Genomic DNA, 25,012 nt, shown 5'->3' on the forward strand with positions numbered 1-25,012 from the left:
TCTTAAATGGTAGAGTCGCTATCAGTTTTTTGCAGTATAAAAGGAAGCCGCCACTCGTGCGATAAAGTCAAAGCATTCTATCTCTGATCTGTCAGCACAGTGTGATGCCCATTGTTTAGATGATTGTGAAGCTACCCTAGGATCTACTTCCTATCCTCTAGGAGGTCAACTAGGAAACCTGGAAGCATTATCGTGACCCGGAAACGTTTTCATCTCCGTATCTCTCAGCAGCTCATTCATCTACACCGCTCTTTAAAACATGTCATCTTCAAAGCAAGATGTCATGTCACAGACAGCTCCTTAGCTTTTGATAGTGATACCCATTCTATCTCTATGGTGAAACCACTGTCCGTTCACTGTTCCCATTAGCTAACAGGGAGATTATGGCTATCAGTTCATGTTCAATGGAGACCTTTGACTACTAGGAAAGGGAAACGCGTCCCTGACCTGTGCTCTCCATCTCACTCACAGTGGGACTTCCGCTCCCAGCTGGTAAAGTATGATGAGCGGTCAGTGACTTCCTGACACACTAGGGCCAAGTAACAACCACAGCGCTTCACTGCTCTGTGCCAGAGTCCCCCTTCCCTCCCTTGCATACTGTACAGTACATATTTGGTGTACTGTCAAACCATCAGTCAGAGAAACCCCCAAAATGACTATGTTGCATTACGCAATGAGACACCGCACAGCAGTTGGGATACACAGGACGCATGACAGTATGGAAATAGCTCCTTAGAATTCCAGGAGGCTGAGGGAATGCAGGGTAGTCACGGTAACAGGCTGAGCACAGTAAAAATGACTTTTCTATTTACTTTGGTCACATAAGGCTGTCTCATTGACTGACCACTGAAAGGCCTGGGCTGTTAGACATTATTTAGGTTTACCATTCCAATGATCTATGTGCTGTCAAACTAGAAGATAAACCCAGTAACTGTACACTCTATTATGAGTAACTGGAATCGCTGTCATTGGGTGTTTTTATATTGTTGACTATTCTTCTCATCCTTGCAACATGCCAGGGACACTGAAGGGGAAGGAAAGGGGATACCTAGTCAGTTGTGCAACTGAATACGTTCAACCGAAATGTGTGTTCCGCATTTAACCCAACCCCTCTGAATCAGAGAGGTGGGGGGAGCTGCCTCAATCGACGTTCACGTCGTCGGCGCCTGGGGAGCAGTTGTTGGGGGTTCACTGCCTTGCTCAAGGGCAGAACAGCAGATTTTTCCTCCTTGCCGGCATGGGGATTCGAACCAGCGACCTTTCGGTTACTGGCTCAACGCTCTTAATCGCCAGGCTACCTGCTATCTCCAACCAGTGTGTTATTGTACTGGTAATGCACTGTGCTCCTATGCATTTATTGGCATCTAGTTCTAGTAGGATTCCACTGGCAGTTTACAATGGGTCAGTACGTGTGTTTCCTCTTGCTTAACCAGCAGTCCTTCCCAGAAACAGTTAAGGAAGGTGAGTGGGAGGAGGGGGCTTAGCTAATCGGTGAAGGATGGTGGTTGGACTGGAGACCAGTGATTCATGGGTAGGGAGGTTGGAGGGCCGTGGATTCACCGGATGTAGAGGTCACACTGCGTGGAGACAACCATATGTCCGAGGGAATTGTGGGAGCCTAAATATAGACATGATTTCACAGGAATACCCCTATTAGTTGCTGTTTTCCCTATACGCATACCATAACATGTCGTCACTATGATATCGCACTGTATGACTTGAACGGTATTAATATCTGCCCACTACTATAATTACACTGAATGTGTTCACTACATTGTGTAGATAGATGATATTGTAGCTCTATGTATTGCATTTACAAGGACACATGGCTTACATGCCGCAACCCTAACACATGGACTTCATTTTTGCGGTAGCATTGAACCATTGTCAATGGTGATCTAAGCGGGTGTGGGGCTTACTGTGGCCTGTGAGTTATGGTGTATTGTCCTTTATCCATCAGCATGCTGTCATTGTGCTTGGCTCATCCTCTGCTCCTCCTCTGGTAGTGGCGAACCAGGCCAGACCATGGCCCGTTGGGTGTGTGTGGACTAGGTGAACCGCGGTGTTACCGGACAATCTGCTATGTGAGGTACCGCTGCTCATCCCAAATCCAGATTTACAGCACCACAGGAGACCCTGCACAAACGTTTATCCACATCATCATGGGAACATTGTGCTGTTTCACACTAATGTCCTCAAATTGATAGTGATGTTTGGGCAACTGAGGATAACTTGGCCATTTTAGAGAGAGAATATGTCATAGACCTTTAGAGTTTCGATAAACGTTTACTCTCACCATTACAATGGAACAGTGTTTTTGTCTTATTCCTTCAACTGGTCATAAAGTGGCTGTAAGTGTTGTATATATTTGGGGAATTGGTGGCTGTAAATTCAGTTTTAAAGCAAAGTATTAGACTTGGTTGTGTATAAAGGACAGCATACAAAGTGCAGATCGTGAGAAAGAAGCTTGAGATTGCTTTTGCCTAACCCAATAATGATAAATGTTGTCTTTAGAGACAGGGCGTATAGGCACACTGAGAAGACTCCCTCAATTTATTGCTTTACTGGACATGAAGCAATATACTCAAACCACACTCAAAACCCTCACACCACACTTGCAATTCCTTGTAGCGCCCCATTGTCCCTGAGTGACTCCCTGTCACTTCTCCTTATATAGTATGCCCTATCCAGCCCATCCTGGGTAAAAAAGAGGTCAGGCCAGGCGAACCCTTACCACTCTTCTACTCAGATGTCGTTCTCTAGACAAACCGTTTCCTTTGCCATGCTAAACGGAGCCCTTTTCCAGGTGAGGAAGTGGAGCAGCCCTGGGCTATGAGGATGGAGCTGCCAGGCCAGGGTTTGGTCTGAGTGAGACATCAAAAGCGAGGCGGCCAGCTGCCCGGGACTCGTTCTACGGTAGAAGTTGGCTCTCCCTTCTGCCGGGTATAAATAGAGCCAGGGTGTGCCGCATCCAGCTGTTCCAAAATATATTTTTCCCCCCTTGATGTTCCCTTCCCTCTCTTTCTTCCTCTGTACTGGGGCCCTCATTGAAAGCAGTGGCTGTCCTGAGATTTGGGCTCTGGTTTTGTGTAGTCTGCAGAAGATTCCCCTCTTTTTCCAAAAGGAGCTGCCTGTTCCTTCTATTGTTTTCCTCAGGTGTGCGGTAGAGTAAGAGCCAACATCTACATGCATGCACTCCCTTGTGTATGATCACATGTACTTGGCAATAAATCTTGTGAAATACAGTATAGGTCAGAGGGTAGAGCTAATATTGCAAGAAATGACAATAACCTTTTGAGGGCTTATGTACAGTGTCTTTGGAAAGTATTCAGACCCCTTGACTTTTTCCACATTTTGTTACATTACAGCCTTATTCTAAAAGGGATTACATTTTTAAAGAATCCTCAGCAATCTATACACGCTACTCCATAATGACAACGCGAAAACAGATTTTTAGAAATAAAAAACACCTTATTTACCTAAGTATTCAGCCCCTTTGCTATGAGACTCAAAATTGAGCTCAGGTGCATCCTTTTCCATTGATCATTCTTGAGATGTTTCTACAACTTGATTGGAGTTCACCTGTGGTAAATTCGATTGACTGGACATGATTTGGAAAGGCACACACCTGTCTATATAAGGTCCCACCATTGACACTGCATGTCAGAGCAAAAACCAAGCCATGAGGTCGAAGGAATTGTCCGTAGAGCTCCGAGTCAAGGCACAGATCTGGGGAAGAGTAACAAAAATATTCTTTAGTATTAAAAGTCCCCAAGAAAACAGTGGCCTCCATCATTCTTATGTTGAAGAAGTTTGGAACCACCAAGACTCCTCCTAGAGCTGGCCGCCCGGCTAAACTGAGCAATCGGGGGAGAAGGGCTTTGGTCAGGGAGGTGACCAAAAACCTGATGGTCACTCTGACAAAGCTCTAGAATTCCTCTGGAAATGGCAGGACCTTCCAGAAGGACAACCATGTCTCCCAAGTGGCGGAGCGGTCTAAGGCACTGCATCGCAGTGCTAGAGGCGTCACTAAGACCCTGGTTCGATTCCAGGCTGTATCACAACTGGCCGTGATTGAGAGTCCCATTGGGCTTGAGCACATATGTCCCAGCGTCGTCCGGGTTACGGTTTAGCGGGTGTAGGCCGTCATTGTAAATAAGAATTTGTTCTTAACTGACTTGCCTAGTTAACTAAAATCTCTGCAGCACTCCTCCAATCAGGCCTTTTATGGTAGAGTGGCCAGACAGAAACCACTCCTCAGTAAAAGGCACATGACAGCCCGCTTGGAGACAATGAGAAACAAGATTCTCTGGTCTGATGAAACCAAGATTGAACTCTGCCCTGAATGCCAAGCGCTACGTCTGGAGGAAACCTGGCACCATCCCTACGGTGAAGCATGGTGGTGGCAGCATCATGCTGTGGGATGTTTTTCAGCAGCAGGGACTGGGAGACTAGTCAGAATCGAGGCAAAGATGAACAGAGCAAAGTACAGAGATCATTGATGAAATCCTGTTCCAGAGTCACAGGACCTCAGACTGGGGGCAAAGGTTCACCTTCCAACAGGACAACGAGCCTAAGCACACAGCCAAGACAATGCAGGAGTGGCTTCAGGGACAAGTCTCAATGTTCTTGAGTGGCCCAGCAAGAGCCTGGACTTGAAGCCGATCGAATATCCCTGGAGAGACCTGAAAATAGCTGTGCAGCGACGCTCCCCATCCAACCTGACAGAGCTTGAGAGGATCTGCATAGAAGAATGGGAGAAACTCCCCAAATACAGGTGTGCCAAGCTTGTAGCGTCATACCCAAGAAGAATCTATACTGTAATCGCTGCCAAAATGTTCTTCAACATGTTCTTCAACAAGTACTGAGTAAAGGGTCTGAATACTTACGTAAATGTGATATTTCTGTTTTTTGTATAAATTAGCAGAAATTTCAAAAACAGTTTTTGCTTTGTCGTTATGGGGTATTGTGTGTAGATTTATCAGGGGAAAAAACGATTTTAATACATTTTAGAATAAGACTGTAGCGTAACAAAATGTGGGAAAAAGTCAATGGGTCTGAATACTTTCTGAAGGCACTGTATATCCAATCATATTTTCATGCTTGTTCAAGTTCTAAATCTTGCCCCACGCTTCCTAAAGTGAGCATTAGCACGATTGGTAACAACAACGTCATCAGTTCAGGAGAGTACTCTAACCCTTCCCTTAGGCTTATCTCACACCACCTTAGGTGCTAATAACATGCAAGGCCCATTACAAGGTTATCAGGCTACATCATGCTTTCCCATTTAACTCTGAGTGGCGGACTGCTACGTTTGAGTGGCCACTCAGTGGTGGATTTCCCAACAGCCCTTCTCTTCCTGTTCAATAAATCTCCCGGGGCAACACCAATCTACTACATCAACTGTGTGTCCCGGGACTCCTGGCTGTGTCAGAACAACTCTCTCGTTTCCCTTCTAGCTGGAGGGATTCTTGACTCTATGGTCTGTACTTCCTCATCCGGACAGATGTTAATAGAGAAGGAAACCGTCACTTTCCAGAGGCCTATAGAACTCCACAGTATTAGCACCTGTTCTATGTTCCGGCCTTGTTTCATTTGCTTAGCCCACTTTATTTATTCTCTCCTTATTTGATCTTCCTTCTGATGTTAATCCATTGGGCCACTTTAGGGCTTTGGCTCTGGATATGGATTTGACTTTTACAGTGTATTAGTCCTAGAGGGAATGGTGCTTTTAAGGGCAGGGTGTGGGGGGTTCAAAACCATTTCCTTTGCTCCTCATTTAGGCCTTCACTATAACACACTTCCCAGTTCTCTTACGCACCCCCTCAACTAAATGGTTTTGTTGTGTGACTGTAGAGTCCCTTAGTTGATTAGTGTTTTGGAGGGACACTTGAGTATTTCAATTTGAGTATTTCAATTTGGCTGTCCTATCACATCTTAACCCTATTTGCAAAAGTGGATCATTTACTGTTACCAACTGTTTTAAGGCCTGCTTCTGACTTTCAATTAAACTTTCTAAACCCTCTCAGTGCAAATTGCCTGTTGAACCCAGTTTTAAATTGAGTAAACAAAGTTTGTAATACCAGTCGTCTGTTCTATCAGCAACCAGGACCTCGACCATCTGCTCCAAACTCCCGTTGCCAAATTGACTTTTGGAATGTTTATTTTTGCCCATCTCCTCATTAGCATATTGTATAAATGAAAAACCCATCAGAGCTGTGCAAAGACAAACGCCCAGCAATCTGTCATGTAATGTGTTTATGGGCTTGCATGAAATTGGGAAAGTCGTTCAAATTGTTCAACTTCTGGACAAAGCTCATAAAAGAACATTTTACTTTTACTTTCCAGAAACTTTTACTGCAATTTCTAAACATCATAAATCAATCGAAACATGAAAAATCAACAACTGCATCACAAGAAGAGGTATGAGTAATTACATAAACTGTCAAGTTGTGTACATGAAACTGATGGGAGGTATAATGAAACTGATGCGTAAACTGGTTATGCCAATTCCTCGTCCAAACTATCTGTTGAAGGCCTTTCGGGCAGAAACATGATGTTGTGAACTAGAACTCCAATAAAAGTGACATTTTCTATCAAACAATCTTTTCTCTATGTATGCCTCCTCTCAGAGGCCAATGACCAGAGGTTCACAGCTTTCCTGATCCCAGGATCGAGTGACTTTGCTGGGTGTAATTGCATACATTGCCTCCTTACTTCTGCAGACGCTTTTCCAAAGACCCAGTGTATCGTAGCCTAACCCTGGAAAATGGGAATGTGACATCTTTCCCTTTTTAGACAGAGAGGAATGCCCTGCAGCACTGATCGTTTTTGAAGGACTGGCACTGCCAAAGGCTCTGTCTGTCCCATTTATGTTGGTTCTCACTTTTTTCAAATGTAGACGCCAGCTGAAATGTAGCTAGGTTAGTGATTTGATTAGCACTAATAGCCCTGCTGCATGACTCTTACTGAACCACCACAGCAAAGTTGGATTGAAATAGCAACTGTTTTGGTAGTGGTAGTATCTATTCTTCTACTTAGGCTATGCATTGGGGGGTATGACATAACCTACACGCATACCTGTGTTTACCTAAAATAGATGGCCTCTGAGTGAAGTAGTGGCCGTGTTCTGTTATTAAATCATATTGAATCATGACTTAGTTATGAGTCATATCCATATGCACAATATTTTCTCAACATTTGTCAGTGTATTCCTCAGAACACTGTGCAGATGTGCGAAGATGACTTTGAAATATCTCTGAACGGCCAGCCATTGCCTCAATTCGAAGTGCCACGGACATTGCATACTTCTAACTTCTTCCTTGCCTCTCTTCGAAACCCATGAACCATTCGCAGGTGCCTTGGCCAAAGTGTTCAGACTCTTCACCATCAAATACATCTCCATCACAAACTTGGTGTTCGGTATTCTCAGGAAACTTCCACTCTGGAAACTTCCATCCCTGAAAATGGGGATGGAAGTCTGTCTGTTTTCCAGACAGATGTTTCCCTCATGGAAACACACTCCGATCAGGATGGATCCCAATGGAAGCCAGATGACCCTGAATTCCATGACAATAATTATCATGCCCCATTAGCAGTCTAACGACTTACGATGTGATACACTGAGCATCCGATGTATAGTTTGCGGTGGCTCGTCAGTAGCACAAGGCTTACCATTACTGTAAATACAACTTAAACGGTGTGTCGTCTGGTCTCTCTCTTCTGGGAACAGTATGTCATACCAGTATCATGTTGGGAGTGGTGTGTTATGTCTACGACTTTTAATTCAGTTATTTTCTGGAAGTACAACTACAAAGGCCGTGGCACGTTTATCTTGTGTAGTGACTTGGCTATGATGAAGTGTAGTGGTTTGCTTACAAAGAAGTTCACAAAGTGTACATGTGGGTCTGAAGATGGCGACGATAGATGGTTGGCTCTAGGTTAAGAGTGTTTTCTTGATGCCCAAACTCTTGTGCGTTTACCACACCAAGCACAATCAAAGACCTCAGAGAAACCACTGAATAACCTGATGAACAAGATGATGTTCTGACAGTCTGGTTTGGAATATGTAGTTAACCATCCATTCACTCACCTGTTAAAATTTCTATGGAAAATATTAATCCTCAACTTCCAGGTTTGATATTGATTTTGTAAAAGTTTAATCAATCCACAGAACACTGTTTCAAGTTACTACAGCACATACATATATAGTACGGGAATAGTTGAGAGGTTTTGCCATGCTGATTTCAAAGGGGCAGATCAAATCCACTCAGGCCAGGTGTGTGATTACAGTCAGTTATTTGTGTGTTCTTCGTTCGTCTCTCAAGGCCAAGTTAATCTTTGAGCAGGGTTTTATGTGAACAGGCTGTCTTTGGTTTTGATGCCAGGAGATCTTTTTGAACAGCGGCCTGGGTCAGGGTCCCCCAGCTCTCCTCCTCTCCTCGTCTGCGTAAGTCTTTTCGCTGCTGTCCGCTTCCTTGATGTGGCAGCTTTGAATGGCTATCATAAAAATTAAGAGATCATACATATGCGGGGATGGATGCACCATGTGTTGCGTTGGATAATTGATGCGCCCCCTTAGAATGACTCTACCCCCTCGAAGCAGAGCTTGATAAGTACCTATTTACAATGTACATCTAAGTACTTATCCATCTGGCCACTCTCCTAGCTAATGTTGTGGAGAATGTGTTTTGTTTGACCTTTCACCCGCTCTCTTAGATCGCCTTTTTGTCTAGCCGCTCATTGTTTTATTAATTGCCAACCAACATCTGAAGTTTTACGATAAATGTTTTACAGTACCACTGTTACATTGTACATTATATTAGACCCAGACCTCTACTTCACAAGGATCCTTGGGCAATTATAGTGGTCAAATAACTTTTTAGGTCCTGCCATTATAAATGTGGTGATTCACTAAGGATGGCTATTTGGGCACAAAAGTTACGTGACAATTAGCCTCGTCCAACATGATGACACCTGCAAAGGCGGGGTCGTTGGATGACTCATGTCCCCTCAGTTCAAAGTGCTGCCCTTTAGTTTGTGGGAAATTCCATGGGTCCAACAGACTGGTGCAACAAAAAAAAATTCAATGTTTTATCTATTTGTCTGCATGCCAACGACCCAACGTTCCACTGAGCTCAACTTTATAATTGAGTGAGGTGGGGGGATTTAAGAATGTGACAGAGGTGTTTGGAGGAAAGGGAAGTGTGATTCATGACAGCCTTCGGCCCTAAATGATCCACTTGTCTGACTTTCACACGCAAAAAAAATATATATGTGTATGTGTGTATATATATACAGTGGGGAGAACAAGTATTTGATACACTGCCGATTTTGCAGGTTTTCCAACTTACAAAGCATGTAGAGGTCTGTAATTTTTATCATAGATACACTTCAACTGTGAGAGACGGAATCTAAAACAAAAATCCAGAAAATCACATTGTATGATTTTTAAGTAATTAATTTGCATTTTATTGCATGACATAAGTATTTGATACATCAGAAAAGCAGAACTTAATATTTGGTACAGAAACCTTTTTTTGCAATTACAGAGATCATACGTTTCCTGTAGTTCTTGACTAGGTTTGCACACACTGCAGCAGGGATTTTGGCCCACTCCTCCCTACAGATCTTCTCCAGATCCTTCAGGTTTCGGGGCTGTCGCTGGGCAATACGGACTTTCAGCTCCCTCCAAAGATTTTCTATTGGGTTCAGGTCTGGAGACTGGCTAGGCCACTCCAGGACCTTGAGATGCTTCTTACGGAGCCACTCCTTAGTTGCCATGGCTGTGTGCTTCGTGTCGTTGTCATGCTGGAAGACCCAGCCACGACCCATCTTCAATGCTCTTACTGAGGGAAGGAGGTTGTTGGCCAAGATCTCGCGATACATGGCCCCATCCATCCTCCCCTCAATACGGTGCAGTCGTCCTGTCCCCTTTGCAGAAAAGCATCCCCAAAGAATGATGTTTCCACCTCCATGCTTCACGGTTGGGATGGTGTTCTTGGGGTTGTACTCATCCTTCTTCTTCCTCCAAACACGGCGAGTGGAGTTAGACCAAAAAGCTCTATTTTTGTCTCATCAGACCACATGACCTTCTCCCATTCCTCCTCTGGATCATCCAGATGGTCATTGGCAAACTTCAGACGGGCCTGGACATGCACTGGCTTAAGCAGGGGGACCTTGCGTGCGCTGCAGGATTTTAATCCATGACGGCGTAGTGTGTTACTAATGGTTTTCTTTGAGACTGTGGTCCCAGCTCTCTTCAGGTCATTGACCAGGTCCTGCCGTGTAGTTCTGGGCTGATCCCTCACCTTCCTCATGATCATTGATGCCCCACGAGGTGAAATCTTGCATGGAGCCCCAGACCGAGGGTGATTGACCGTCATCTTGAACTTCTTCCATTTTCTAATAATTGCGCCAACAGTTGTTTCCTTCTCACCAAGCTGCTTGCCTATTGTCCTGTAGCCCATCCCAGCCTTGTGCAGGTCTACAATTTTATCCCTGATGTCCTTACACAGCTCTCTGGTCTTGGCCATTGTGGAGAGGTTGGAATCTGTTTGATTGAGTGTGTGGACAGGTGTCTTTTATACAGGTAACGAGTTCAAACAGGTGCAGTTAATACAGGTAATGAGTGGAGAACAGGAGGGCTTCTTAAAGAAAAACTAACAGGTCTGTGAGAGCCGGAATTCTTACTGGTTGGTAGGTGATCAAATACTTATGTCATGCAATAAAATGCAAATTAATTATTTAAAAATCATACAATGTGATTTTCTGGATTTTTGTTTTAGATTCCGTCTCTCACAGTTGAAGTGTACCTATGATAAAAATGACAGACCTCTACATGCTTTGTAAGTAGGAAAACCTGCAAAATCGGCAGTGTATCAAATACTTGTTCTCCCCACTGTATATATATGACTGAGTGTTTTGGCCCGAAGGATGGGCTTCCCTGAAGTATGTGCCAGACCGGGTCGTCTGGTGCGTTACTGTAAATGACGGCAACCTCATGTTGTGAAACCAAACCTAGACTGGTGAAATCACTGGCCGTTTAATTAGATTTTGTGTGTGTTTTCTCAATTACTTGACCATACTGAACACATTGTTAATGGTTTTCGGGTGGGAACAGGAAAGGCAAGTACAGTAATTCATGCAGCTGTGAGAAAACAAAAGCTGAGACAAATCAAAATGTACACGTCTGAAAGCTCATAAGCACGTCTCAGTCTGAGATGGTTTTATGCCAGGTTTAGTGACCAGACTTATTTGATCTTCCTTCTGATGTTCCCTGCTGCCAGTGTAACCTCATTAGATAGGATGTGGTCTCTTCCCTGCACCGTGTCTCCCGTCATTGCCACATTACATTTACATTTACATTTAAGTCATTTAGCAGACGCTCTTATCCAGAGCGACTTGCAAATTGGTGCATTCACCTTATGATATCCAGTGGAACAACCACTTTACAATAGTGCATCTAACTCTTTTAAGGGGGGGGGGGGTTAGAAGGATTACTTTATCCTATCCTAGGTATTCCTTAAAGAGGTGGGGTTTCAGGTGTCTCCGGAAGGTGGTGATTGACTCCGCTGACCTGGCGTCGTGAGGGAGTTTGTTCCACCATTGGGGTGCCAGAGTCATTGATGGGAATGACTGGGAGATTTGCAGATTACACATCCAGACAGAGTTGGCGGCCACAAATCTGCCCGCCCAAAACCACCTCTGTCATTTTAGGACAAGCCCCCACAGGGAAACCACTGTCCTCAGTCATTCTCATACACATGTTATATCAGGTGTCTCCCTGCTACATAGCTCACATGTACCGAATACAAAATAACTCAGCTTGCGTCTGAGGCTTAGTGAATGTGCTTTTCTCTGGCATTGATGGAGATTTCCATTTAAAAAAATGGAAATACCTACCACAAAGGGAGCTACCTTCCATAAATGGCCAGGAACTGTTGATCGGTAGGTAGCTTATTCTTCAGAATTTAAATGATGAATTGAGAGGTACATTGAGGAGTCCACTTGTCTTTCTATGAGCCAAGAGTAGAGCGCTGTGAACAGTAACCAGACAACATCCAGACGGGGATCTTCTCTGTTCTGTTCAGTCCTGTCCACTGACAGCCAGATGAGGGGTGGATAAAACGATAGCAGCAGATGCCTTTGCCCTAGCAGATCTGTCAGGCCTGAGCTCACAGCTGTGTGCGTACTCTGGCTGTGTGCCCTCTGCTCTGACTGAAAATGTCTCCTCTGCTTATCTAAATGAGTGTGCCAGGAGGAGTGTGGTCTTATACCCAGGCCCACCTTATAACGCTGATGTTATATTGTACCGTAAGATTACAATAACAATGTAAGTGATGTTACACACACACACCCCATTCGTGTTGTTCAGGTAATGTACTCAGAAGAATACTTCTTAGACAAATTAACTGTTTTTACCATACCACAACTTGATATGCCATATTATTAACACCACCATAACACTGTTAACTGACCAGGTTTCTCTAGTGTCTGCCTAGTGTAATATACAGTTGAAGTCGGAAGTTTACATACACTTAGGTTGGCGTCATTAACTTGTTTTTCAACCACTCCACAAATGTCTTGTTAACAAACTATAGTTTTGGCAAGTCGGTTAGGACATCTACTTTGTGCACGACACACGTCATTTTTCCAACAATTGTTTACAGACAGATTATTTCACTTATAATTCACTGTATCACAATTCCAGTGGGTCAGAAGTTTACATATACTAAGTTGACTGTGCCTTTAAAAAGCTCGGAAAATTCCAGAAAATGTCATGGCTTTAGAAGATTCTGATAGGCTAATTGACATCATTTGAGGCTAAAGGCGTGTGTGAGGAAGGAGGGCTACAAACCTGCCTCAGTTACACCAGCTCTGTCAGGAGGAATGGGCCAAAATTCACCCAACTTATTGTGGGAAGCTTGTGGATTTGCTACCTGAAAGGTTTGACCCAAGTTAAACAATTTAAAGGCAATGCTACCAAATACTAATGGAGTGTATGTAAACTTCTGACCTACTGGGAATGTGATGAAATAAAAGCTGAAATTAATAATTCACTGTATGTGAACTTCCGACTTCAACTGTACATTTGTCGGAATGCATGTAACTTATGTGATGGCTTTGATACAGTCTAATCTAACTAAAGGGGGCTGTTACATAGAGAACGATGACGCAAACTCTCCAGTGAGTCTATATCATTGCTGTGTGCCATTTCAAACAATAGGAGATTTAGAAATTGGTTTCAAACTGGATAAGCCCTCTCTTTAAATTACATTTCCATCTAACAATGGTATCAAGGGATCTATCAGTGGCAAGAATGTGTTTTAATGAACACGTTTGAAGTCGTCCGTTGACGTTTCATCCTCCTCTCACATTGCACACCATGCTATGAGAAAGCCCATGACGCCTGCGGTGGGGCTGGGTTGTCTAAACCCATCCCAAGAAGCTGTGGCTTTGGTCTCGCTCTTTCTCGTTTCCCAGAACGTCTCTTTTGTGTAATAAACCAACATTTTTCAGAAAATACCTCATGCTTCCCTAAATTGGGAGGCTTTAAGTTCAATGTGGTACTTCGATAATGGTCTTTGAGAAGTCTTTCACTTTAAATTAGGTTTTGATTCTATACCATACGTCAGGTCTGAGCTATGCCTCGCAATTAAGTTTAGGGAGGAACTTGTGTTTGGCTTTTAGTAGTCAGTCACTCACATGGACAGCGCAGTCCAATCATAGCCAAGTCATAGTCTTGGAGCCCTTGTCAATCAAATTAGGTATAGCTAGATACTGGTTATAATTATTTGGACCTCAGTGTAGCTCTAAAACGCTTTCCCTGCTTCACAGTCCTAACACGCTACCCATTTACGATATCAAAGTTGCTCTTCAGAGAAACCCTTCATCCACTTAGTTGGTATTAGGATTAATGCATACTGCATGTTCTCTCCTCTGCCAGTGGTTTTTCAGACTGTGGTAACACTCTACTTGGTCTTCTTTCCCAGGTGACAACACCAACGTTCCCGGTGGTGGTCAAGATGGGCCATGCCCACGCTGGCATTGGCAAGGTAAGCTTCCCTGCGACGTTGATTCGCACGCGCACACCACCACAACTAAGGTCTGGGCACTCCCTGGCTGCTCATCTCTCCACCTCACCATTGCATGTCTGGTCTTGATTTGTTTGTGTTTGTTATGCTAACCTATCACATACTGTACAGTTAGGAGTTGAGCTGTACATAACAGACCAGGCTCCTTCTCTCTTCTCAGTGTATCTCTGAGCGTGATGATGGCATGACATCCCTTCCATAAGCAGACTATCAGTCTTGGAGAGGAGGTGGAGAAGGGTGTGAAGCTGCAACCCATGATTTCACAGTGTGTCTGATAGGAAGTGACTTTGGGGGCTTTTCCAGGGGGTTTACATGTTCATAAGGAGTTAGGGAGGAGATGTGGGAATGACATGGGCATCGGCAAGCTGATCAGCGTCAGGATCTGAAGACCTCTCTTCTAGTTACCTCATAAATGCCTGGATATGCTACTGTAAGTGTTAGTCTGCAGCAGTGCAAATCCTCATTTATCCTTATATCCTATTCCTCTTCTTTGTTTCACCATGTTGTTCTACAGTCCATGTTTGATCAAATTCCGTCCTCCATTGAATACAACATTTTAAACTCTGGAGAGAAGCCGTCTCATGCCTCATAAACCCAAGATAATTTTTCTGATAAGACCATTGTAAATAACAACAAGGATTAAAACAAGCATGTGACTGTTCGCCTCAGTGCACCCAGGCACCGGGCAGGCAGCATAACAATTAGCTAAGTGGGTCATTAGCAAGTGGCACCACCACAGGGTGCGCGCAAACACACAAGGAAGCTAGAAACACACACACTATATATATATACATACATATACATACACACACACACACAGTTGAAGTCAGAAGTTTACATACACTTAGGTTGGAGTCATTTTCAACCACTCCACAAATGTCTTGTTAACAAACTATAGTTTTGGCAAGTCGGTTAGGATATCTACTCTTTGCATGACATGTAATTTTTCCAACAATTGTTTACAGACAGATTATTTCACTTATAATTCACTGTATCACAATTCCAGTGGGTCAGAAGTTTACATACACTAAGTTGACTGAGCCTTTAACAGCTTGGAAAATTCCAGTAAATTACGTCATGGCTTTAGAAGCTTTTGATAGGCTAATTTTCATCATTTGAGTCAATTGGAGGTGTACCTGTGGATGTATTTCAAGGCCTACCTTCAAAATCAGTGCCTCTTTGCTTGACATCATAGGAAAATCAAAAGAAATCAGCCTAGACCTCTGAAAAAAATTGTAGACCTCCACAAGCCTAGTTCATCCTTGAGAGTAATTTCCAAACGCCTGAAGGTACCACGTTCATCTGTACAAACAATAGTACGCAAGTATAAACACCATGGGACCACGCAGCCGTCAAGCCAGACTACGGTTTGCAACTGCACATGGGGACAACGATCGTACTTTTTGGAGAAATGTCCTCTGGTCTGATGAAACAAAAATAGAACTGTTTGGCCATAATGACCATCGTTATGTTTAGAGGAAAAAGGGGGAGGCTTGCAAGCCGAAGAACACCATCCCAACCGTGAAACATGGAGGTGGCAGCATCATGTTGTGGGGGTGCTTTGCTGCAGGAGGGACTGGTGCACTTCACAAAATAGATGACATCATGTGGAAGGAAAATTATGTGGATATATTGAAGCAACATCAAGACATCAGTCAGGAAGTTAAAGCTTGGTCGCAAAGGGCTCTTCCAAATGTACAATGACCCCAAGCATACTTCCAAAGTTGTGGCAAAATGGCTTAAGGACAACAAAGTCAAGGTATTGGAGTGGCCATCACAAAGCCCTGACCTCAATACTATAGAAGATTTGTGGGCAGAACTGAAAAAGTGTGTGCGCGCAAGGAGGCTTACAAACCTGACTCAGTTACACCAGCTCTGTCGGGAGGAATGCGCCAAAATTCACACAACTGCTTCTGGAAGGCTACCCGAAGCGTTTGACCCAAGTTAAACAATTTAAAGGTAATGCTTCTAAAGCCATGACATAATTTTCTGTAATTTTCCAAGCTGTTTAAAGACACACTAAATTGACTGTATGTAAACTTCTGACCCACTGGAATTGTGATACAGTGAATTATAAGTGAAATAATCTGTCTGTAAACAATTGTTGGAAAAATTACTTGTGTCATGCACAAAGTAGATGTCCTAACCGACTTGCCAAAACTATAGTTTGTTAACAAGAAATTTGTGGAGTGGTTGAAAAACAAGTTTTAATGACTCCAACCTAAGTGTATGTAAATGTTTGACTTCAACTGTGTGTGTATGTATGTATGTATGTATGTATGTATGTATGTATGTATGTATGTGTATATACACATACATACATACATACACTTTCGTACAGCAATGCAGTTCAGTGAACAGCCAACCAAAGCGAGTGATTACTAGCCCCAAATGGAGCCCTCCTCACATATAATACAGGACCTCCCGGGCCAAGTCTGTGTGTTCACACAGTACACAGGGGGAAGCACTTCCTATAACTTCATCCCCCCTTTCCATATAAAGGGCTGGGTTGGGTTTCCTCCATTACAGGAACCTGGAGTGCTATAGAGTTCCCACATGCTCTCTGGATCACTTAGCATAGGCCCATTGTAGACCAGGACCTCACTTAACCCCCCTGACCTTACAGAGGACTGAGAACTGGGGGGAGAAGAGGGTCTGGATGTAGGCCATTCAAGTGCTTCACTTGGCTTTTAAGTTGAGCTGAGAGACTCTTGACAAAAGACATTTGGTTAAAATTCAAGTATCTGGAGTTGTGGAATTGGGACTAGGACTATGGCCAGTGATATTGTTAAAACAACTGAAAATCCTATGTTTGCTTAACCTATTGCCCTTATTAGATTACATGTAATAAAGTGCAGAGTGTTTTCACTTAAACAGTTCTTTATGATCTGTAGCCTAAATTAAATGTTATGGCATAATCTTTTAGGATGACAAGGTGAATACCGCAAAAAAAAAGTTAATGATTGGTTACTTCTAACTTTAATCCATTTTGTTGTTTTTTATGATATCAAATCTCCGAAAGAGACCTTTACAGCCTGTCCATCGCATGGAGTTGTTAATCCTGGTTGGGGAAGTTACAAATGGCTCACTAAAGGGTAGACTGATTTAACAGACACTGGAGAATATTTCTCAACCATTGAAACTGGGCGGTGTCCAGAATCACATTGCTTTCCACCTCACCCAGCTCTTGATCCAACTGCCAGTACATACCCTCTTAATTACCTTATGGTTTCTGCTTCCAGTATTATAGTTTACTTTATTTACTCAATGGTTCATCTTATTCTCTGCATGGCTTCTCATATTTACACCATGGTTTGGCTCCTTTTTCTCTGGCTCTCCCGAGGTATTGCGTTACACCTTTTGGAACCACAGTGGGTAGCCAAGTACACAAATACTTTCCTCGTGAACAGAAGAAAACCATTTCCCCCTTGTCTAGCTACCTCCACCTCTGTCAAACATACTCAAACATACTCAAGATGCTATCTTAAAGAGTAGTTATGACAGAGAATGAAATGCCTGATCCAAAAAGTGAGCAAACTCCTCCGCCAGATCTTTACCTTTCTCCATCTCACTTGAGAAGAAGAGATGAGCTGAAAAGAGAGAGAGGTGGGGGTGGGAAAGTGAGAGCATCAGTCCAGTCCGTCCCTGTCCACGACAGCCCCTCACTGTTCCCACTGACTTTCACCGCATGGTGGATGAATCATAGTGTCAACGATAACAGCCAGAGGGGATGATAATGAGTCAATGAAGGGAATGTCCAGGACCCTGGCTGCTATCATCATACATCATATGGGTGATAAACATTCAGATAGCTATACATTACAGGCTGTTGATTTATGGCTTTCTACTACTCCTTTGCCCCTTTTCCCATGGTCTAAGGCAGTTTCTGGAGTGTAATCCCTCTTTTTATCATTACAGACATATCTGGTTGCTAATTGGGTGTCTTTGGGCTTAGTGTGCCTGTCAGTATAATTGAATCAATATTTAATCAAACCTGTTTACATACAAAAGATACAGCAGATTAGCATTTACTGTTCAAAAAGGAATCTACAGAATTGTACTGTATGTTCTCTTTGGATAAGTTGTGGGTCGATTGAATTAGCTATTGTTTGTCATTTCCATCAAAATGTTGTCTAGCATATTAGTGGTGGAAGAGGTGAGTTTACTCCCTTACTATGTAACGCGCTTTTGAGCACCTATTGTAAGTGGAAACGCGCAATATAAATGCAATCAATTATTACTGTACTGTCTGTATATAAAGTCACTGCGTACCTGATGAACTCACATGGGTGTGAGAAACGTGCAGCTCCTAAAATTCTAACATTTTCCAGAGATGAAGCTTTCATTATCCTGTCTGTGTTGGATTTACATTCCTGTGGGATTCGATCAGTCTACTTCAGCTCCTGTCTCATAGCTTTTATAGCGTGTTTGGTAATTAACCATCACAAACTACCAATTAGGCATATCTTCCTGCTGGTTTAACTAATTAGTGGCGTCTTCCTGTTTCAGATCAAAGTGGAGAATGAACTTGACTTCCAGGATATTACCAGTGTGGTGGCGCTGGCCAGAACCTATGCCACCTCTGAGCCATACGTCCTGTCTAAGTACGACATCAGGATCCAGAAAATCGGCAACAACTACAAGGCCTACATGTAAGTATGATGTAGTCTCTATGCTGTGTACACTGGGTTTTGTCTGTGACTTGGACATGTCAGCAATGATTGTGACTAGAATGAAACTATATGGCTTGTATGTGAATGACTTTACCAGAGAGAGGGGGAGAGAAAGACATGGAAACAGAGATGGATGAAGGGAAACAAAAAAAGAGACGGAGAGAAAGAGATTGATAGACAGACCCTAGAATAGTCCAGCCTGCACGCCAATGTGAGTGTGGGAAGAGGCCCATGGTACACCCTTCCCAGTCAGTGGAGGCGTGCAGGGCTCACCCACACCACAGCACGTCCTTCTCTACCCAGGGACAACAACTAGGGTTGCACCCTGCACTGGCATTCCATTCTGTCTCCCAGAGGGAAGTGACAGCATCAGCCAATATGACCGTGACCACAGGGCAAATTCAGCCTTAGTCTCAATCTTAGCTTGAACTAAAATAATCTTCTGAGTAACCAGCCACTTCAATTTCAAATGCTCAACAGCACCCTCTTGAATACAACACACCTCGTGCATTAAATGTAAAACACCATGTACAGTAACAATGAAAGTATGAATCTATGCCCTTTCTACTTTCATGTCTCTCAATCTGAACAATTATTGATTGACTAAGAGGAGTGGAATTGACTTCCTTATCTCAACTTGTTTCCTCGGCACCAGTCATGAAAGCACGTCTCCAATTGACCGTGACACAAACATTATGTAGGCGTACATTGCAATCATCATCAATGTAGAATTAAGCGATAACATTTTCCCACCAGGGTCTTCTGTAGAACTACTGTACAAAAACAAAACACAATGACTAAGCTAGCTGACCATTGCTTTCCATTCCAGTCCAGAGAATAGCTGAATGCCTGATTAATTTCCTTGATTTTCACCTTTTCTAGGAGGACGTCCATCTCAGGCAACTGGAAGGCTAACACAGGCTCAGCCATGTTGGAACAGATCGCTATGACGGACAGGTAAGCTGGCCTATAGACACTTTGTTAGACATAATATAACAGATAAGCCTTATTATAATAAATTCTGAACGCTTATAGATGTATTATTGTGTTTATTAATTTGCAAACAAGTAAATACAAGACAATGTGATGAGAGGTTAGAAGGCAAGTGAAAAGGGTATGTGCAGGAGAGGTGAAAACTAACAACACCTCCCCCTTTCAAATATGTATAGAACAAAACAAACAGAGAATGATATCCTGATATGTCAAACAGTTAAACAAGTTATAAAGCAGTATACCTGCAGGCTTTAAGTAAATTAGATTCACCGCCAAGGTCTGTTTTGTAATTGACAATGACTTGTGGATGTCGCTGTGTTCCAGATATCGTCTGTGGGTGGACTCCTGTGCCGAGATGTTCGGGGGACTTGACATCTGTGCTGTGAAAGCCGTCCACGGAAAAGATGGCAATGACTACATTATCGAGGTTAGTTCATTCTTAGCATGTACTGTCAGTGGCGATTTTAGCATGTAAATCTTCATGAGTCCCCCAGAAAATTGTGGGATGCATTCCAGCAAAGCCACTACACAACACAACACTAAACAATACATTAATTGTACTATAACGTTGACAAACGGTGCCCACAAACTGTTAGAGCCTACATAAAGCTGTCCCAACAGCAGTCTCAACAGCAGTCCCAACACCTTACCACTGCTACACCTGGCTATCAGCGGAGCCTTGTCTGGCAGCGAAAGTTTATTCAGCCTCATTTACTGACTTAAAAAAAAAACATAGCTGATATGGCTGACTTGCTTAAACAAATGTGGTTTCCACTGACAATTGAGATGTACAAACTATGGCTTAAGGGCATGACAAGCGGATAAGAGGCAATATGTAATTTCTATTAAGACATTAATGAGAGAGCTAGGACGGATGTAGTCAATATAACTATTTGTTCAGCACTTTTGAAATGTACAGCAACAGAATTCAGAACATGGGCCTTTCTTACAGTGTTCTCCCTGTACACCAAGTCAGAACCGCAGGATAAATAAAGGGGGCATATAAGCAGACAATGAAAGCTCTTACAATATTCAATGATTACATTTCTCAAAAACAGGTTATAGGCTACATGTGCACAAGTCAGAACAGTAGGCGAAATTAAGAGGTGAATATAGACTAAATTATTAGGGTGAGGCACATGGGCTACTAACAGCTTACTACACAACATACACTTAGTATTACTTTCTTAGCTACAGTATACATATCTCCCTGGCATATTACATCATTTATGCAGCAGCATACAAGACTAAATGTGCCCACGAAGGACCACCACGCCACCTTCCTGTTCAAGTCAGCACAACAAGGTGAGTCCCAACATTTTTTGGACTTACCTTGTTGTGCTTTGCTCACTTGAACAGGAAGGTGGCACGGCGGTTCTTCGTGGGCAAATTTTGTCATCAAAGTCTGGCATTCTTTGGATTTATTGTGCTTTCAAGATAACTAGGAACTCGAGAGAGAAAAAAAAGTTTGAATCATGATGAGGTCAGTGATCTTCAGGTCGTAGCTCTAGAAAGAGGCCAGAGTTCCAGATTTACATTTCCGAGTTGGATGAAAGTTCAAAACGTATTTTCCCAGTTGTAGCTCGTTTTCCCCCGAGTTCCCAGTTGTCTTGAACTCACTAAAGTGAGATTTTGCAGTTCCGAGTTGTTTTGTGCACAGCACAAACCATGCTTCATTGTCAGCAATGGCCAATGTTGAATGTTTATAATTTTAAACTAGAGACCCTTAAAAAAAAAAAAGACCCTTAATCTTAGATTTGGGAACACACAGCCAAGCCACTAAATAGCAGGCTAATGATTGCTTTGCAATGCTTGCAGTTGGCCACTGATTCCTTCCAAACCCCTCATTGTTGAATTTACGATTTCCAACTTGTTGTTTAATGTTTATGTCCAATGGTCGATGAGCACCGATACATTTTATCTATAATTTCTCTTCATTACTTCTCTTCATATGACAAGGATTAAAAAGGATTTGCCAGTAGATTGTCAACTTGATTCATGATGACTGCTAGCTAAGATTTTGAAAGCTACTGTAGATATGTGATTTGACGTCATTTTATCTGTAGCCAATGACCTTGAGCTTTCTTGGATGGGCACTTCTAATGTAACTTTATGGCAGCACCCAAAGGGCTTGAATTTTCTAGCTCTACCCTTAGACTTGTCGGTGACGTAGTGTCCCCATGAATGACAGAACACTGCACCAATCACGGTGCAATGCTCTGTATTTTCTGCTGGCTTGCCCCACCACCACATAAAGCACTGAGCTAGGGTGAAACACCTGCATTTTGTAGCTCCCTTACTCAAGAAAACAAAAAAATAGACGATGTTTGTATGCAGCATTATTAACTCGATGATATATATATTTTTTTTACATTGTTTGCAAACTGATATGTGACACATATGAATGCCAAAATAACATGCAAAACAGGAATCCCCCCCGTTTCCCAAATGTGGGGCTCAAAACACGGTCACCGCTGTGTACTGTATAAGCAAATGGGACAGTAACTCTAGGAATTCTCCTTCAGAGTAAAAAACAACAACACATCTCACACAGCCCATATCATGCTCAGTGTATGTGTGCCTAATAAATATTTCTCAACCTACGTACAGCTAGAAGTACATTGTAGTTAAAATATTCTGAAGGATGTTCAGACAACGTGGTGTTCAATGAGTATGCTAAACTGGGCGTGAGTAGCAATGGGTGATGATGAAAGATCATGTAAATTCCAGAAATATGTTGATTAAATTAGACTTCTCAGGTGGGCGATAACATTTTCAAAGTCATCAAGTAATAGATTGCATTGACAGACGAGTTGGCGGGCGATGGTGGAGAAAGAGGGTACAGCCGAGATAGATCAGGCATGATCAGTCTGAGTCAGAGCAATGAAAGAATAATTACGCTTTAGACCAAACACAATGATCTGTATTCAAACAAAGGCATGGCTAGCTGGCTGCCTACGCTGTCTGTTTGTATGAAGTCATAGATACTTGAGGAACACCACTTTTCTGAAGTTCATAAAATTTCCTCAGCTGGTTCAAATGGCAGAACAGAGGAGAGGATATAAGGAGGACCATAGAGATGAAATTTTGTGTTCTATTCTGTGGGGAGGACCGTGTGTATTCAAACCTGAAACTCAAGATGGCTCAGACACAGACATACTGAAAAACAGAGATCGTTGGAATGAGTTGTGGTACACTTACTATAGAAAGTATACACCCCCCTTGGATGTCTTCACATTTTGTTACAAAGTGCGATTTTAAAATTGATTTGATTGTTATTTTCCGTCAATGATCTACACAAAATACTCTGTCAAAGTAAAAGCAAAATATGTTTTTTTAAAGATTAATGAAAAATAAAACACTAATGTACCTTGACTAGATAAGTATTCACCCTCTGAGTCGATACATGTTAGAAACACCTTTTCCGAACGATTACAGCTGGTGAGTCTTCTTGGGTACGTCTAATAAGAGCTTTGCACACCTGTATTCTGCAATATTTGCCCATTTATTCTTTAAAAAATTCTTCAAGCTCTGTCTGTGTTTTGTTTTTGGGATCATGGCTATTCAGCAATTTTCAAGTCTTGCCATAGATTTTCAAGCAGATTTAAATCAGGACTGTAAACTGGACCACATTCACTGTCGTCTTGGTAAGCAACTCCAGTGTAGATTTGGCTTTTATGTTGTAGGTTATTGTCCTTCTGAAAGGTGAATTCCTCTCCCAGTGTCTGGTGGAAAGCAGACTGAAGCAGGTTTTCCTTGTGCTTAGCTCCATCCCGTTTTCTTTTCAGCCTGAAAAACTCTCCAGTCTTTGCCGATGTCAAGTATACCCATATCATGATGCAACAACCACCATGCTTGAAAATAAGAAGGTAGTTACCCAGTGATGTGTTGTTGGATTTGCCCCAAACATAAGGCTTATGCATTTAGACCAAAAAGTTATTTCCTTTACCGTATATTTCTGCAGTATTACTTTAGTGCCTTGTTGCGTATGTAAGTGTATGTCGAAGATAAATACACAACACAGAGACGGAGTACGAGAGGTCAAGAGGACGAGAGTCAATAGAGTACTAATGATCAATGGAAATAGTGTTTTTTCTGTAATAGGGAATTATTGATCAATGGTTCAGAGACATGGGAGGAATATGTCTTCTGAAATAGGATACTTATTTGGCCATTGGCTAGTTTTATTGCAAGGAATTCTAATTGGTCAACCACAGACTAGGGCTGGGTAATAAAACTGCATGCTGTTCCTTTGTTCTGGTGAGAGAGAACCACTGGAGAGATCAGAACCACTGGAGAGAACATCACTGAGGACTGGGGAGAATGACAATCTACCTCCCTGTATGATTTGTCCTCTTCGAATAAACCTATTTTCCTCCCCCTGATTTGCTTTGGTTTGTGTTATTATAACATAAATTGCTAACACATACATATGTATGTTTTGAAATATTTTTCCAATATTTTTATTCAGTATTTTTATTCTTTCACTCTGCCATTTAGGTCATTATTGTGGAGTCCTTACAATGTTGTTGATCCATCCTCAGTCAATGGCCTCATGGTGACATCCCTAAGCAGTTTTCTTCCTGCAGCTCATTTCAGAAGGATGACTGCATCTTTGATGTCTGTGTATGCTTAAAGATATATTTAATGTCTGATTTGTTATTGTTACCCATCTACCAATCACTGCTATTCTTTGAGGCTTTCTAAAAGCTCCCTGGTCTTTGTAGTTGAATCTGTGCTTGAAATTCAATACTGACTGAGGGAACTTACAGATATTGTATGTACTGTATGGAGGACAGGGGGTAGTCATGAAAAAATTATTTCACACAGTTTGAGTCCATATAACATATAACTATGTGATTTGTTAAGCCAAATGCAATGTCTACACTAATTTATTCTTGCCTAAACAAAGGAGTGAATACTTATGCAACAACTATTTTAGTTATTGAATTTTTATTAATTTGTAAAGATTTGTAGAATTTTCTTTTCACTTCGACATTACAACATTTACAGTTAAATCTATTTCAATTCCACTTTGTAACGCAACAAAATGTGAAACATTTCAAAGGCTTGTAGACTTTCTATAGGCACTGTATTTAAATGATAAATGTGACCGACCGGCCCGATTTGGTCTTATGTAGTGAAATTTGAAATCATGTTTTTTTTTACATTGGATAAAAGTAGGGACTCAGAGCTAGAAAATGGTAAATCATACACTACAGTTGAGGAACAATGGGGAAAGTAATTTTG

General features: G+C 42.3%; 1 protein-coding gene across 3 annotated transcripts in view; it reads left to right on the forward strand.

Moving 5' to 3' along the window:
* Window positions 1–25,012, forward strand: part of LOC139534160 (synapsin-3-like) — a 125,241-nt gene that overhangs the window by 77,792 nt on the left and 22,437 nt on the right. For all 3 annotated transcript variants that reach the window (XM_071332995.1, XM_071332997.1, XM_071332996.1), the window contains exons 7-10: window positions 13,995–14,057; window positions 18,606–18,748; window positions 19,652–19,726; window positions 20,087–20,189. In XM_071332995.1, coding sequence (XP_071189096.1) covers window positions 13,995–14,057; window positions 18,606–18,748; window positions 19,652–19,726; window positions 20,087–20,189 — 384 coding nt within the window. The remainder of the gene's footprint in view (window positions 1–13,994; window positions 14,058–18,605; window positions 18,749–19,651; window positions 19,727–20,086; window positions 20,190–25,012) is intronic.

The sequence above is a fragment of the Salvelinus alpinus genome, chromosome 11 (assembly GCF_045679555.1).
Source record: "Salvelinus alpinus chromosome 11, SLU_Salpinus.1, whole genome shotgun sequence".
NCBI lineage: Eukaryota > Metazoa > Chordata > Actinopteri > Salmoniformes > Salmonidae > Salvelinus > Salvelinus alpinus.